The sequence below is a fragment of the Artibeus jamaicensis genome, unplaced genomic scaffold, assembly GCF_021234435.1.
Source record: "Artibeus jamaicensis isolate MK-2021 breed Jamaican fruit bat unplaced genomic scaffold, CSHL_Jam_final contig_851, whole genome shotgun sequence".
NCBI lineage: Eukaryota > Metazoa > Chordata > Mammalia > Chiroptera > Phyllostomidae > Artibeus > Artibeus jamaicensis.
The window spans coordinates 12,265,231-12,279,874 of NW_026521986.1; the positions used below are offsets into that span (position 1 = coordinate 12,265,231).

Genomic DNA, 14,644 nt, shown 5'->3' on the forward strand with positions numbered 1-14,644 from the left:
CCTAGTAGCCACCTTTTAAAAAGTAAAGAACAAGTGCAATTAATTTTAATAATATTGTCTCTAACCCAATTTATCCAAATATTATCATTTCAACATGTAATCAATATAAAATATGAATGCAGTATTTCACACTTTTATTTACACTGTCTTCAAAACCTAGTGTCTCACACTTGCAGCACATCTCAGTTCACAGCAGCCACAGTTCAAGTATTTAGTAGGCTGGGAGCTACTGGCTATTGTGTCAGTGCAGGGCTATAGCATTAAGAGTAATGTTTACTATGATTTGCTTTCCCCAAAAGGAAACATATTAAAAATGGTTCATAATGTTGTCTGCGTAGCACCCCGCCAACTGCCATTCTAAGACAGCATTCTAGCTGACCACTGGCAAACCCTGGTTTCAAAGCACTGTGGGTAAGGCTTGCCAGGTCAGAGGAACACGCTAACCAGTGCCCTCACGCTAACCAGTGAACAAACCAGCACACAGTATATTCTCTGGCTCCTGACCATAGGAGGTTCCAGAGTGAAGGGGGAAAGAGGGTAACAGGTCCAAGTTCTTACACAATGTATGTCCTAGACAAGCTCCCTGTTGAGCTCTGAGGGATTTCATTGATTCAATTTTAATAAAGCTCATCTGGATGTAGAATTTAGTAATTCTTGAAAAGTGCACTCATTTTGAATCTCACGCAAACTTAGGGACCACATAACCTGACAGGAGCCATCAAACCTTTAACATTAAAAGAAAATGGTCCAAAACACACACATAATTCATCTTTAAATTAGCCTGATTTTATACACATGGATATAAACCCACGGATTGTTACTCTCTCCAGAGCAGGAGCAGCTGTCACCCAAGCCAGCCGCCTCCCTGGGCCCCTGTGAGCAGCTCTGCCTCCACTTCTAATTGGGAACAGAGATACTCCTTGGGTGACTTCCAGCACGATCCATCACACTAGAGACAGCTTCTGTGCAAACCGAAGCAAATCGGTTTCCAAATAAGAAAAAACCTCTTAGACAAACAAGGATTGAAGCGCACAGATAGTCTTTTTTAAAAAAGAAAGGAAGGAAAGGAAAAGCACAAATAAAAGCAGAGAAAGAAAATCACCAGGGAAGAGCAGCGGCTTGCTTCTTTCTCCCCAGGGCTGTGGACAAGGCAGCATCCTCTTGGATGAAGATGAAAGCCACAGGCTTTGGACACAGGTGCCCCACGCCTGCCACCCAATGCACCAAAAGCAAAGCTTCCACTGGGTTGTTGGAGCCACTGAGCTCATTAACAGGATGAGGGCAAGATGAGCCCGAAAGTGCAACCTGGGAGCACAGTGAGTAATTAAATCCCAGGTCATTTAAAAATGCAAGTGCCTGGATGTCACAGGCTCATGGAGCCTCTGACTCCTTCACTCACACATGTTCTTTTGGCTCAGAATGGAGGACTGGGAACCTGCAAGTCATATATGGATTATAATAAAATATGCCATATAAAAAACAGATTAAGACAGTTCTTCTTTGGGGAAATATACAAAGAGAGGAGCTGTCTGTTAGCTGTCGAGTTTGCAAGAGATACCATCTTTCGGGAGGCTGTGCTCTGCCAACAGACAGACAGCCCCAAGGGAAACTGCGGTGAAACACCCGACAGGGCACATCCATCCGTCCATCCATCACAAGCGCTCTCTGAGGCAGGGGCCTGGAGGTACAGTTACGGTGCGAATGGGCGGGGGGGGGGGTCCCCACAGACAGTGGCAGACAGCCCCCCTGCTACATCATGAGTGCTCAGGTTTGATGTTTCTTTTTTGCCTACCTCTAGTTTTTCTTTAAAAATACAAACGTTCAGTTTTCTCTTTGGGTGATTATGTTGAGGAGTTAAGCTCATCATATTTCCTTGGACTTATGCATCAACTTACACCAAGGAGCAAGGAGCTTAAGAATCATTATTTCATTTATCCCCATCGGACTCATGGGGAGAAGAATGGTGGAGGGAGTACTGTTATCTCTCACCCCACAAGGGAAGAGATGGGGGGTGGCAGGGGAACCCCAAGACCTGGTTCCTGAGATGGTGGCAGGCCCAGGAATCCATCTGCTCATTCCTCAGGGGCGCCATTTTCTTGGCTACACTTGACTCCCTGCTTTGTGACTCACAAAGCTCAAAACAGATAGGTTCACAGTGAGGACCAATCACCCATCCTGCATGCTTCAGGCCCTTGTGATCACTTGTTTAAGAATCCACACCACATGAGAGTTGATCACTCCCCAAATGGCCTCTGGTCCCCACACCCCGCTGTACCTACCCAGCCACCTGTAAGAGGACCGAGATCAGAACTACAGAGAAGCCTTCCCCAGCCAAGACATGGAAAAAACACAAAACTCTTTTCTTAAATATTGTTGTACATATCAGGTGCATACCAATTTGTACATGACTAATATTAGCCATAACATTCAAGCTAGTTATGACCTTGAACCTATGCACTCAATATACGTAATATCTAAAAAATGAATTTGTTCCCATCTCTCAGATCAGCCGAGACCCCCGCTTAAAGGTGGATCCCACAGCCAGATGCCAGGTTTTCTCTCCTCAGTGTAGAAGATACCAGACTTGCGGCTTTACAAAACTTCCAAGGTAGAATGCACTCATTCCAGGCCAGAGTGCACACACGCATCCAGCTGGACAGTGAGCTGCCGGCAACGAGAGCAACATGGGCACTGGGGACAGCAGCGGGACTGGCAGAGATCCCCTAGCCCACCCAGCAGCGCAGCGCAGAGGGGGCATCACAGCGCCTCCTCACACTTGCCGAGCTCCCCCATCCCATCCCACATAACTCGGAACAACCCCGTGAAGGGAGCAGAGCAGCTGCCAGGCTGCGTTTTGCAAATGAAGAATCAAGGCCAGAGTGGTTAGGTAACAGCCCCAAATCACACAGCCAGCGAGTGGAGGGGTCTGAACTTGATCCCCCAGGCCTTGTGCTCCCTGTTTGGTGTCTCTATTTTTCCTGTAGAACACAGCTGTAGCGTCTACCAAAGAGAGGCAAGTTGGCAAAACTGGAACAGGCCCGACAGGCCAGGCTGCAAACGGGATGGGAAGGCGAGGTCGGCTGCTGAACCCTTCTTGTCTCTGGCTCAGGCTCCCTCATCTGTGGAATGGGGGTGAGGAGAGCTAAGCCATATTCTTCAAGCTTAAGATCAAACACCAGGCACCTTTCTTTCCTTCATTCCTTTAATAAACTGTTACTGTCCACCTACTATGTGCCAGACACTGGAGATACAGATGAGAAAAACAGGTGGGCACCTGCCCTCGAAGTGTATACCTTGCAGTGCCAAGACGGCCCAGGCTCAGCTCCCACCCCCAGACTGCCAGAAAGGTTAAAAGAAATACATAAACGGTCTAGGCTTGAAAGGGCATGAAGCAGGGGCCGCAGTGGCCTGCCCACCTGTCTCCCACTCTCCTACTCATGAGGCCAACAAGAGCTGAAGAAGCTGCTACTGCAGGTCTCCAGGATGGATGGCTGCAGGCTCTGACACTGCAGGAAAGAGATAAATGACTGGTCATTTCCCCCTGATGCACTTGAAGGCATCCATTCTCCCAGCCAACCAAGCTCAGGCAACCCCCCCTTCGCCCCCGCACAGACAGATAAGCACTGACAGATGGGGGTGGGAGCCAGAGCGTCCTTCTCCCTGGAAAGGACACAGCCAGACTCCTCTGCAGGCCAGGAGAAGGTCGCATTGTCCATTGGCTCACACCTGGCTAAGGGCTCCACGGGTCTCTTCTTTCACCTCCCCCCCATCTCACCCACCCCAGCTAGGCTCATCCCTATGAGGAGCACAAGGGAGGGGGAGGGCAGAGGGCAGAGGGAGCCAACTGACAGGCTCATCAATCTCTGGTTACATGCTTGGCACATCGTCGTTCCTTAAGTTGGTCCCGGACTGGGGGATGCTGAAGGAGTCAGGAGGACTATCTTCAGAAGAGAAATCATGCCGAACGTCAGAGAGCCAACAGTGGAAGAAGCCTGGAGACTATTAAAATGTGGGCCATGTACGAAAGCAGTAGGGAACTAATTAAGATGCAGGATTTTCAAAAGCTGGGGAAGTTGGCCGCAGCCTGCTCCCATCTGTAGAGTTCTGGCAATTCGGTGCTATAGGGATGGCACCCTAGGCGGGCAAATAGGCCTCTCTGTCCCTGCCCAAGCAGGCAGGAATCGTGTTGTCTGGACCGCCCCCTTGGGGGGTGCCCTCTGAGGGTCCCCGTGGCTTGTTGGACGGCTATGGCGTCCTCTGATTTCAAGCGCCCCCAGCTAACGCCTCCTCAGGGTCCCTGCTGTTCACATTACCCCAACAACTCGTGGTGGGGCATTATTACCCTGGTCATTCATCCCCAGTCACTGAGTGACTGCCAAAGAAAAACCAAGAGAAAGAACCAGAACTCTATTCCTGGCTGCCTTCTCTCCCACCACCTTTGGAATTGAGCTGGGGTGGCGAAGAGTCGTGCTTGCTTCCCAAGAGCAGCGGGATTTACAAGGCCTCAAATACGTGCATTTCTGGAACAGAATGAACGCCCACAGCAGAAGGCCCAGCTGGTCTGGAGCGGCAGGATGCGCGTGTGCCGGGTCCTGGAGCGGCATGGAGCCGGTCCCAGCAGGCTTCCCCTCAGGGTCTCTCCTTGGCTTCATCACTAATGTCCCCTGGGAAATTAACTTCCTAATTCGGTGCCACCACTTCCCAACCTCTGAAACAGAGATAAAATCTGCCCTAGACCACGGGGACCAGAAGGTCCAGGGTTGGAAGATGCTAAATTGAACTAAGCAGATGATCAGAACATTTAATCCAGAGGGACACAAGTAGAACTTTGTTCCCGGCCTTTTTCTTTTCATTAAAAAAAAAAAAGTGGGGGGGGGGGTTCAAAAGCAGAACAGGGGGAGTTAAAGACCTCTTTTCTCATCAGCTGGCTTCTGCCCAATGTCTGCCCTGCTTCAGCGCCTTCTGGTGGATATTTACTATCCACCTTTCTCTCCTGCCAGCTCGGCCCCTGGTTTGCAGGGACAGGGCTCCATTCTTAGGGAAATGATACAGAGGCGGCAGCTCTCAGGCACCAGGCCCCCTGCCCAGGTCTCCAGGTTGCGTGAATTGTGACAGTTATACCATGAATCACCTTGAGTTTGCCTCTGCAACCACTTGCAAGCTGCAGAGAACACTGAACTCCATTGTCAGTCAGTGGAGAGAAATAATGTTGTATGTGTTGCCCTTCAGATGCCCAGGCAAATAGGAGGTTGCGAGGTATTTATTCAAGACCAATCGGAGGGGTGATGTTAGGCGTGAGAAAAGCACAGGTCCAGGGACACTGAGAACCCTGTCAAATTCCAAAGAGCTCTCCCCAGCTCACAGCCCCATCCTACCCTCACACAGACACAATTTTCTGCCCGGTAAAGAAACACAGGCAGGACAGGATATTCCAGTGAGGGGGATGCGATGAGCACGGCAGGACTGCGGGGTGCTCCATCAGTGTATGGTTTAGCCCAGGAAAAATGTAACAGCAGTAATCTGGCTCCCCACTCCCTGCCCAGTGATGTCTACGCAGTGCAGATGACCTCTGTGCTTTAGGATGCTGACCCAGAAGTGGATGGTTTAGAGCCCTGTCCTTAAATCTTCTCCAAGGTCCCTCAAGATTCCTGAATGTACACCTCCTCCCCTTGCCCTGACCTGGTTTCCTGCCAGAGCTCTCAGCTCTGCAGACCCGGGGTCAAGGACAACTTTAACCCACATTACACCCTGGATTTTGTTGCTGAACGCTGCCTGCCACTGGCTAGTCTCAGGCAGGGACAAAAAGAAGACTGGAGGGACAAGCTGGGTGTTGGCATGATAAATTGCTTGTGGCATCTCCTCATTATCCATGGAAGGGTGTGGCATGGAAGGAAATTCATGCCTTGAGACAATTTTGCTCCAAGCCAGTACCCTCCATCTCTCACAAATCAGAACTCCTCTCCTCCAAGGAGATGAGGGTGCTGATGGGGGAGCCCAAGGGAGGCTCCAAGATTCCCAGAGCTTGTGAAGGGGAGCTCAGGGGAGCCCACACCAGGAGGCTGGAAAGGAGGAGAAAGAAGGGAAAGGGCAACGTAGGGGCTGGTGGTGGAGAAGTGTGAAGGGTTGGTAGGTTCGTTCATTGGTTCTTTCAACACAAACTCAAGTCTTGTAGTTTCCATACATTTAAAGAGATTCAGCCCAGGATGAACAAATTGATTATCAATTTTCAGCAAGGTTTGCCCATAGAGGATTATAGATAATCCTGTGCAATTTGCTTTTTTTCTTTCCATTTAACATTGTATCTTGGACATCTTTCCATGTCTCACCTCATTCCTTTATAACACAAACAGTATTCCCATTTTATGAATGTACTATGCACTTAACTAGTCCCCTATTAATGGACTTTCTGGTTGTTTCCATTCTTTTTTGTTCTTACAAACAATGCCACAATGGACATTATGTATTGTTAGTACACATTTACAGGATAAGTGCCTAGCAGCAGAATGTCTAGGTCAAAGGGCATGTGCTTTTTAAATACTGACAGATTCTGTGCATTGATCTTCAAAGAAGTTACTCCCAATTCCATCGCAGTGTGTAAGAGAGCCAATCCCTAGCCTCCCCTCCCTCCAGTTCCTTCAACAGCTCGTCTCCCCAAGAAGATGGGCCTCCATCTGTCCACCCAGCTGACTGTTCACACCTACTAGGAATCTGCAGCAAGTTCCCTGTGGACGATGACCCATGACTCTGTCCGGAGTCACACTGGAAAGTACCAACCATAAAAACTGAGTCCTCTATGAACCCAAATCAAATGAAATAAAAACAAAAGTCATTTAAAAAGACTGTCCAAGTTGACCCTGTGATTGAGAAGGACATACTGCAAAAAAGGGGAAGAATCTCTCAGTGGGGAATGGCATTTGATAAATGATGAGGGCAGACACACAGATGGGGCTCAGATCCAGCTCCTGCTGTACTAACTGACCACAAGGTGCATCAGTTTGTAACTGTCCACCCAGAAGGGACACCTTCTTCCAAGGTACCGCGCGGGCCAGTGGAGGCCCTGGATGAAGGTCCTTTTCTGAGATGTTGGCTTGTGTGAAAAATCCAAATGCAGCCATGTGTTGCCTCTATTAAGAGCGTGGTGCATTTCTCTGTGCTTTCTACTTCCTGTTCTCTGGATGGGCCCTGATGCTTTGAGGCCCAAGGCTTAGACTCCCTATCACCGACTTCCTGACACACTCCTGGCATCTTGATTCACAACTTGCACTAGCAGACTGGTATGCTAGTACATCTGAGGGCCAGGCCTGTCCTGGTAGTACAGACCCAACACAGGACACGGAAATGACAAACATCTGCCCCAAGGTCTTCGGGGTTTCGCTTTTAGCAGTAGGTCTGATTGCCCGAAGAGGGAAAACGAGTTCATCTAAGCAGCAGCTCTGGTGTGTGGGAAGTATATACCAGCCCTGGGGGCTTTTTGTTTGTTTGTTTCTCAGAACTCGCGCACTGGCCTCTAGGACAAGCCTGCCACGGATGAGCCCAAGTGAGTCGGGTGTTTTTGCACCTTTGAATACAGCTACACTTCTCAGGGCCTATCCACATCAAGGCGGGCACTTATCTTTCCAGAGAGGGTGCTCCCACAGGACTCTGGCCATCTCGGGGGCTGGGTCCTGACCACCTGAGATCTGAAACAGGCACCCTGGCCTCTGCCCAAGCATGAGGGCAGAAGCCAAGGAAAACTTTCAAAGGAACTCAATGTGTTTGTGGGCACTTGGCTAGCAAACCACCAGTCCTGGGGTTCTTGCTTTTCCCTCCCTGCATATGTCACAGTAGGACCCAGGGTGGGGGAGGTCCAAAGCCAGCTGGGAGTCCAGGGTGTCCAGTGTAAATGTCTAGAGATGAAAGGACAAGACACTGCTAAGCAGCTTCTTGCCTCAGTCCCACCAGTGGTGAGACTGCCAGTTCTCGGATAAGTGAGCAGCGCAGTAAACTCTCCCTGGCTTTGTCCGCAGCCTGATTTCCCTGACCTATAAAAAGGGTTTATATACCACTTTTACCCCTTCTTTCTCTCTGCCTCCCTGGTGTTAAGGACCATGAAGTGATATAAATGAAAATGCTTGGTGAGGGGCTTGGTAAATTAGTGTGCTATTCAGACACTGGTGATAATGATGATGATGGTCCAATCAGATTGCCCCATGCCCTGGACAGCCGTGACTGGTGAAATGAACAGAAACCCAGCCAGCTATTATCAGTCCTTCCAGGGACCTCTCCAGCACAGCCATCAAAGGGGACTTACCTTTCTGCTGGAGGTGGTACGTGCTGAGTCTGGGGCTGCAGGTGGCTACCTAGCTTGCCCCATGAAGAGTATTAAAGATGGAAAGAGAAAGACACAGAGCCCTCACTACAATGCTTGAGCCCCTGGATTCAGCTATGCCTGAAACTAGTCTGCTCTGGGATTTACTGTTACATGAACCAACCTCCCTTTCTTTGGTAGGCTACCTTGATTAGTTTGATTAGAATGTCTGACATTTACAACAGAAGAAACTCCAACTATCTGTTGGGTGCATTTTCATAATCACTACATTTGTTTTATAAACAAAGCTTTCGGGGGGGAAAAGCCTTGTTAAAGTTTCTTTTAGAATACCTATAAAGCAGCTTGAGAAGGCAGAAAAAGCACTACATAGAGAAATCAAGCAACCTGGATTCTCTGCCGTTTCCAGAGAACTGCTGTGTGACTTGGAGCAAGTCTCCTAACCTCTCTGGACCTCAGTAAAATAAGGAATTGGAGTTCATGCTGTTTGAGGCATTCTACAGCACTAAATGTCAGTGATTCTATAAAAGACATTTATCCAGTATGTATACATCACATTCAATTAGTTAGATACAATGTCCTTCACAAAGACTTTTTATATAAAGAACAAAGACTAGTCATTTAAAATTAGTAGTATTTATAAAAATGCCTTTATATAGTAACAAATTACATGTGAGATATCCTCCTACACATGCCAAGTATTCACTGCATCACTGGTTAAACTAGCAACAAAATTGGGACCAGCATGGTTAAGTAAGTCATAGTACATTCATATAATGGAATATTGTGTAATTGAAAAAAAAAAAGGGATGAGGAAGCGCTCCACATAGGGACAAGGCCAATGCCTGAGGCCCATTTTTTAATGGAAGGGGCAAAATGCACGGTGGTCGTGCATGTAGAAAGTGGAGGGGAAGGGCACACAGATCCTCTGGGAAAAATCTCAAAAAGCCGGTATCACTGACTGCCTCTTTGGAGCATGGGTCTTACTTTCTACTATACGATATTCTGGAATGTCAAAACGTGACTATACTACCAAGTCAAATTTTTTTTAATTTTTAATTAAAAAGGTTTGAAAGGGCACATACTATTACATATGGCTCGTTTAATCCACATGATACACCTGCAAGGCCAGCTAGGAATCCCAAGTACCACTGTGTCTACTGACCAATGGGTAAATACACCCAGAAAGCCCACACACTGCAACGTGTAGACACGTCCAACGAGCCACAGACACCTGAACAGTGCCCTCCCCTCGGAGCCGACACAGCCACTCTGGTGCGCTGCTCACCTTCTCACTACAGCACCTACAGCACCTACTGCAAAGCCCTGGAGGGGTGGGATTCAACTGGTCCGGGTAAGAATCGAACCAGGAATCACCTCATCCATCCTCCATGCCACTTCCGAGGCACCAGGACCAACTGACCTGGAACAAGGAAGAGGCCCCACCTCCAAAATAAAATTGTTCACATCACCAGTTGTTTATGCTTAATAAAGAAACAGAAATGATGTCCTGGCTGGTGAGGCTCAGTGGACTGAGCACCAGCCTATGAACTGAAAGACTGCCAGTTTGATTCCTGGTCAGGGCACACGCCTGGGTTTCAGGTCAGGCCCCCCAGCTGGGGGCGTATAAGAGGCAACCAACAGATCTCTCTCTCGCGCACTGATTTATCTCTCCCCCTCTCCTCCTCCCTCTAAAAGTAAATAATTAAGACCTTTAGAAAGAAACGTAGATGATGTGGAGTCATGCCATGCTGACCCGTGGTCAGCCATGTAGGTCTTCCAAACTAGTGTTCTCGAACTCAACGTTCATTCTGGGGACGCAGTCATGGGGATCAAATGCAGATTCTGGCTCAGCAGGTCTGGACTGAGGCCCGAGACCCTACATCTCCACCACAGCAATGTCTGTGCTGGTCAAAACCATATTTTGAGTATAGTTCTAGAGCCACGCTCACCAAAATGGGCAGCACTACCTCCTTGTGGCAAATGAGCACTTGATCTGTGGCTAGTCCCACAATAAAAGTTACCATAGTACAAAATACAAACAGGAATTCAAAAGGAATACAAAAAAAGAAAAGTATTTCATTTATAATGTCTATATTGATTACATGCTAAAATTATGGTTTTGATATTTTGGGTTAAACAGAATCCATTATTAAAATTGACTGGAACTGTCTGCTTTGTATTTTACCTTTTTCTTAATGTGGCTACTAGAAACTGTAAAATGACACATGTGGCCCGCATTAGATTTCCATTGGACTGTGCCATTCCAGGACACTGGGATCCCCTACAACCTGCAGCGTGGGACCTGGGGGGGGGGGGGGGGGGTCAGAACCACCTCAGTCATTACCCTTGGGTGTTTGCAAGGGTCTGTAAGTTGTGCAAGGCCATCTGAGAGCTTGGAGAATATGGCACCCTCCCACCCTTAACAAATAAAACTTGTACACAAGTGACATCTAGGCTGAAGCACACAGTCAAAGCAGGCTTACCCATGGAACTGTGAGTGAAAACATTCTAAACAACGTATAAGTAGAAATTTTGTAGAGAAAACACAGCCCAAATGGTGTGCGTGAAAAGGCAGGAGATTGGGTCTGCACTGCTTTTCTGTGGAGCCAGGTCAGCAAAGGGATCACGTCAGCTTTGGGAGGGAACACGTCAGCTCTGCATTTGCTCTACTCTCCAGCACATTCTCACCACCGAGTCACATTCCAGCCCCGGCAACCCCAACACCAGAGGTTCCTTAAAAGCTGAAGACCCAGGGCAATCACATGGCCTTGCTGTAACTCAGACACAGGTCTGAAGACCACCATCTAGTCAGAAGTGTAACGAAAGATCAGCAGTCAGGAAAACCAACCAAGTCCTTCTGCATGGCCACCGAGCAATGAGCATCACCTACAGACAAAGTTTTTAACTCCAACTTCCATTTCCATGCCCAAGATGGTTCTACTTTTGGTGAATGGCCCTTTCATGTAATTTCGTTCACAGTGCAGGTGGGAGAAAGTACACAACACCCCCTCCTTACAAACACACAACCTGGGACAAGGTGTCTTTACATGGAGCCACAGGAAATATTACTCAACCCAAATAGCTACAGCTCCTTCTGATCTGTTGGGAAAGCAATCCACCCTGGACCTGCTCACTCTACTGCCCTGCAGTGGCAAGAGGGAAACAAAAGGAAGGGGAAGGTGGAAGACACCCAGAGGGCAGAGAGGCTCCAATGGACACATGTCCATGTTTATACATGAGAGCTGGCACACCTCTGAACACCACGTGGGCATGACTACTCTCCTGGGACACTCCAGGCTACGGAGAAAAGAGCAAAGCCATTTGTCCTGGGCCAGCCCAACACTCTCTACCTCTCCCACAATGGGGCGAGCCAAGCTCCAATGGTACTGACCAGGCTTTATTTCCAGCAGCCGCATCTTTGGATCCTCAGGCGGGTGCAATCGTCTCTTCTTGCGCCAGCAGCGGGCAGGGTACGTGTACAGCTGGCCTGGAGCAAGGCCTGTGGACAGAGACAGTGTGTGTAAAGGTTAAAGGCTCCAGGCTGGAAGGGGCCTCAGAAACCACCTTGTCTAATGACCTCATTCACAGAGCAAGGAAACTGAGGCCCAGGGCGGTGAAATGACTTGTCAAGGTCACAGCTGGTATGGTATAGTTCAAGTAGAATCTAAGTCATCTGAGCCCAAGACCTGTGCTCTGTCTGCTCCACCATGTTGTCTCATAAAGCCCATGACAAAAAGAGCCATCACTGTTACCAAAACCAGTTCTATTTTCCTGGCCTGGACAGTTGATCAGTAGGGCCTGTGGACCGCAAGAGGGATCTTTCCAGATTCGACCTCACCACAGTGTTCCAAAGCAGTGGGCCTGCAGCTACTGCCTGCCCATCAACTAGCCCTCTGTAGGTCACACAGGTTCCCTTCAAGGTGGAACAGAAGTCAGTATACCCAGGTATGGGCAGCCTAGATTAAAAAACATTACAAGAAAACAAAATCAAGAAGCCAGACCTCCTACCGATCCAGTTAGCTACTGAGAACTCGCTGAAGCCCAAGGGAGCCCCGTGCAACCTCCATCAGAACATAAGACCCCTCGCTCAGAGGACCAGGCTCCATGTCTGCAGAGCCAGCATACCTGTGTTTCCCTGCCCACCCGTCTGGGGCTCACACAGAGAAACGGGAAGGAGTCCTGTGGCTGGGCTTCTGCACCACACTGTCTCCCAACAACAGGCTCCTTCTAGATTTGGCCTTCAGCACCAAGTCCCACGCCAGTATTTTCTGTCATGCCAAGTAACCCATGAGGAGCCTTCCTGCAACACTTCCGTGGCTCCTGTGACACACAGTGTGGCAGCCAGAGGCCTTGGAGGAACATGGACTCCCCACTGAGGAATATGGTCTATTCCCAGGGAAAAGGGCAGAGGGTAGAGGCCAAGGGGAGAGGGAGAAGGGGCTTAAGACTGGTTAGATGATTTCCAGGCTAAGAAGATGCGTCTTATGCACCTCAGAATACGCCAGCAAGCCAACCAATCCACCCCCGCTGGAGTGAAGGCACTGGTGAGGAAAGGGACTTCGTTGTTCCTGAATCCCCAGAACCAGAACTGTACCTGACGCACAGAATAATCAAAGTGAACATTTGCTGAATGAATTAAATGAAAGAGTATGTTCCAGTTTTACTCTAACTGGGGTCACGATTCGCTCTTCTGTAGATAAGCACGCAAGTGACGACTGTGAGATACAGCCAGCGGCGCGTGAGGGTCACTTCCTAACCCTAGAACCATTGGGTTCAAAAAACATCAGGACTGTAGTCCACGTGCCTTCCATTTGGGAGCCTTTAAAGAGATGAGACACTGGCTTCATTTTTTGCTTTTTGCAAAACAACAAAAAACCAACATCATCATCAACAAAAGTTTCATTGCTATTTACCCATTCATTTTTCATTTTCATCGCTATCCATTTACTGGTCTGAGTCCAAATCGAAGGCATCTATTCCAAGCACTAAAGCAATAAAATTTTCAAATTTTCTTTATGAGTTAAAACTTTTCTATTTAGTCACAAAGCTGCTCCCACAGGTTGCAAGGCTGTGAACAAGGTGGAGGTCCCTAACCACACCCCCATCTGATTCTTAGCAACCATCATCCGCCGAGGGCAGGGGGGCCCACAGGCTCCGGGAGAATCCCTGGTGTTATAAGCTAAGGGCGTGTCATGTGCAAGGGTCATCCAATGCTTAATAATTCATTTTGTTGACAACTTCACGGGCTTCTGCACAGGAGGAGGATCCTGGAGCTCGGAGCTCCCTGCGGGCTGGGAACCAGACTGATGCTGATTTCTAGAAGGCCAAATTAATCAAACCGCGTAAGCCTGCTCTCCCTCCAGTGGGGGTCCGGTTCTGACCTCTGCGAGGGAAAGCATCCCTGGGAAACAGTTCAGATGCTTCTGGTAGGTTTGCTCCAGGACCGTACTATCTCTCACCCTGTAATTCCTGCACCATCCCCTGTCACCTTGAGAAATATCATTTTTCTGAGACTGCCTCCTCACCTGTAAGATAAGGATGTTAGTAACACTTACTGTTAGTAACAGTACCTTATAAGGACTGCCGTGGGGATTAGTTTACATTCAGGAAGCTCTTCATAATCATGAAGCCTTGTACAAAAGTCAGCTGGTAATTATTAAAAGTCAGCTGACTTAGAGATGCATCTGGTCCCCACACCCACATGACATGACAAGGCTCCTACCTGCAATGTCCCTGGCTGCTCTCTGCTTCTTTAGCCACAAGAATAGAAACGAGCCTTACTGTGAGGTCTTCTTGGACTCCTCCACCTCATCTCAACAAGCAAATGGCCCAGGAACTCTCTGGGGACTCCTGTTCCCCTTCCTCACCTTCCTCCCCAGCTGACAGACACCAGGGTGCCTTTACAGGGCCAATGCCTTCAGCCCTGGAGTTCGGCTGATACAGGGATGAGCAGAGCCCCATGAGAGCTATGTTGTTTATCTCAGTAGAACAGGAGGCACATAACTCAAAGCCCATGTGCATGGCAGACGAAGGAGGGTGAAGTCACAGCTGCAGTGGGGGAAGTTAAGCTGAAGGAGTGAACCTGGGGCTGGGAGCATATGAAGGAGGGGGAAAGGGAGGAGGGAGATTAGAGGGCAGACCAGTCCTCCCTGGGAACCAGGGTCACAGCTATCCCTCCATTCACATACCCCAGCTAAGCCAAACTGCTTCTCTGTTACCTTAAGGTGCTACTCCAATTACAACACACACTCGTGTGCAAACACAGGCATCTCTCACAGGCATCTCTCACAGGCATCTCTCACACAGAAACTCACACACTTGCTAGGGAATGGGGTG

The 14,644-nt window shown here is 48.8% G+C and overlaps 1 protein-coding gene across 3 annotated transcripts in view; it reads right to left on the reverse strand.

Annotated features, from left to right (window-relative positions):
- The window catches only part of DPF3 (double PHD fingers 3), a 234,195-nt gene that overhangs the window by 107,830 nt on the left and 111,721 nt on the right, over positions 1 to 14,644 (reverse strand). For all 3 annotated transcript variants that reach the window (XR_005079916.2, XM_053673239.1, XM_037127627.2), the window contains exon 3: positions 11,700 to 11,807. Coding sequence is in view for 2 of the 3 variants with exons in the window: in XM_053673239.1 (XP_053529214.1) it covers positions 11,700 to 11,807 (108 nt within the window). In the remaining variant the exon portion in view is untranslated. The remainder of the gene's footprint in view (positions 1 to 11,699; positions 11,808 to 14,644) is intronic.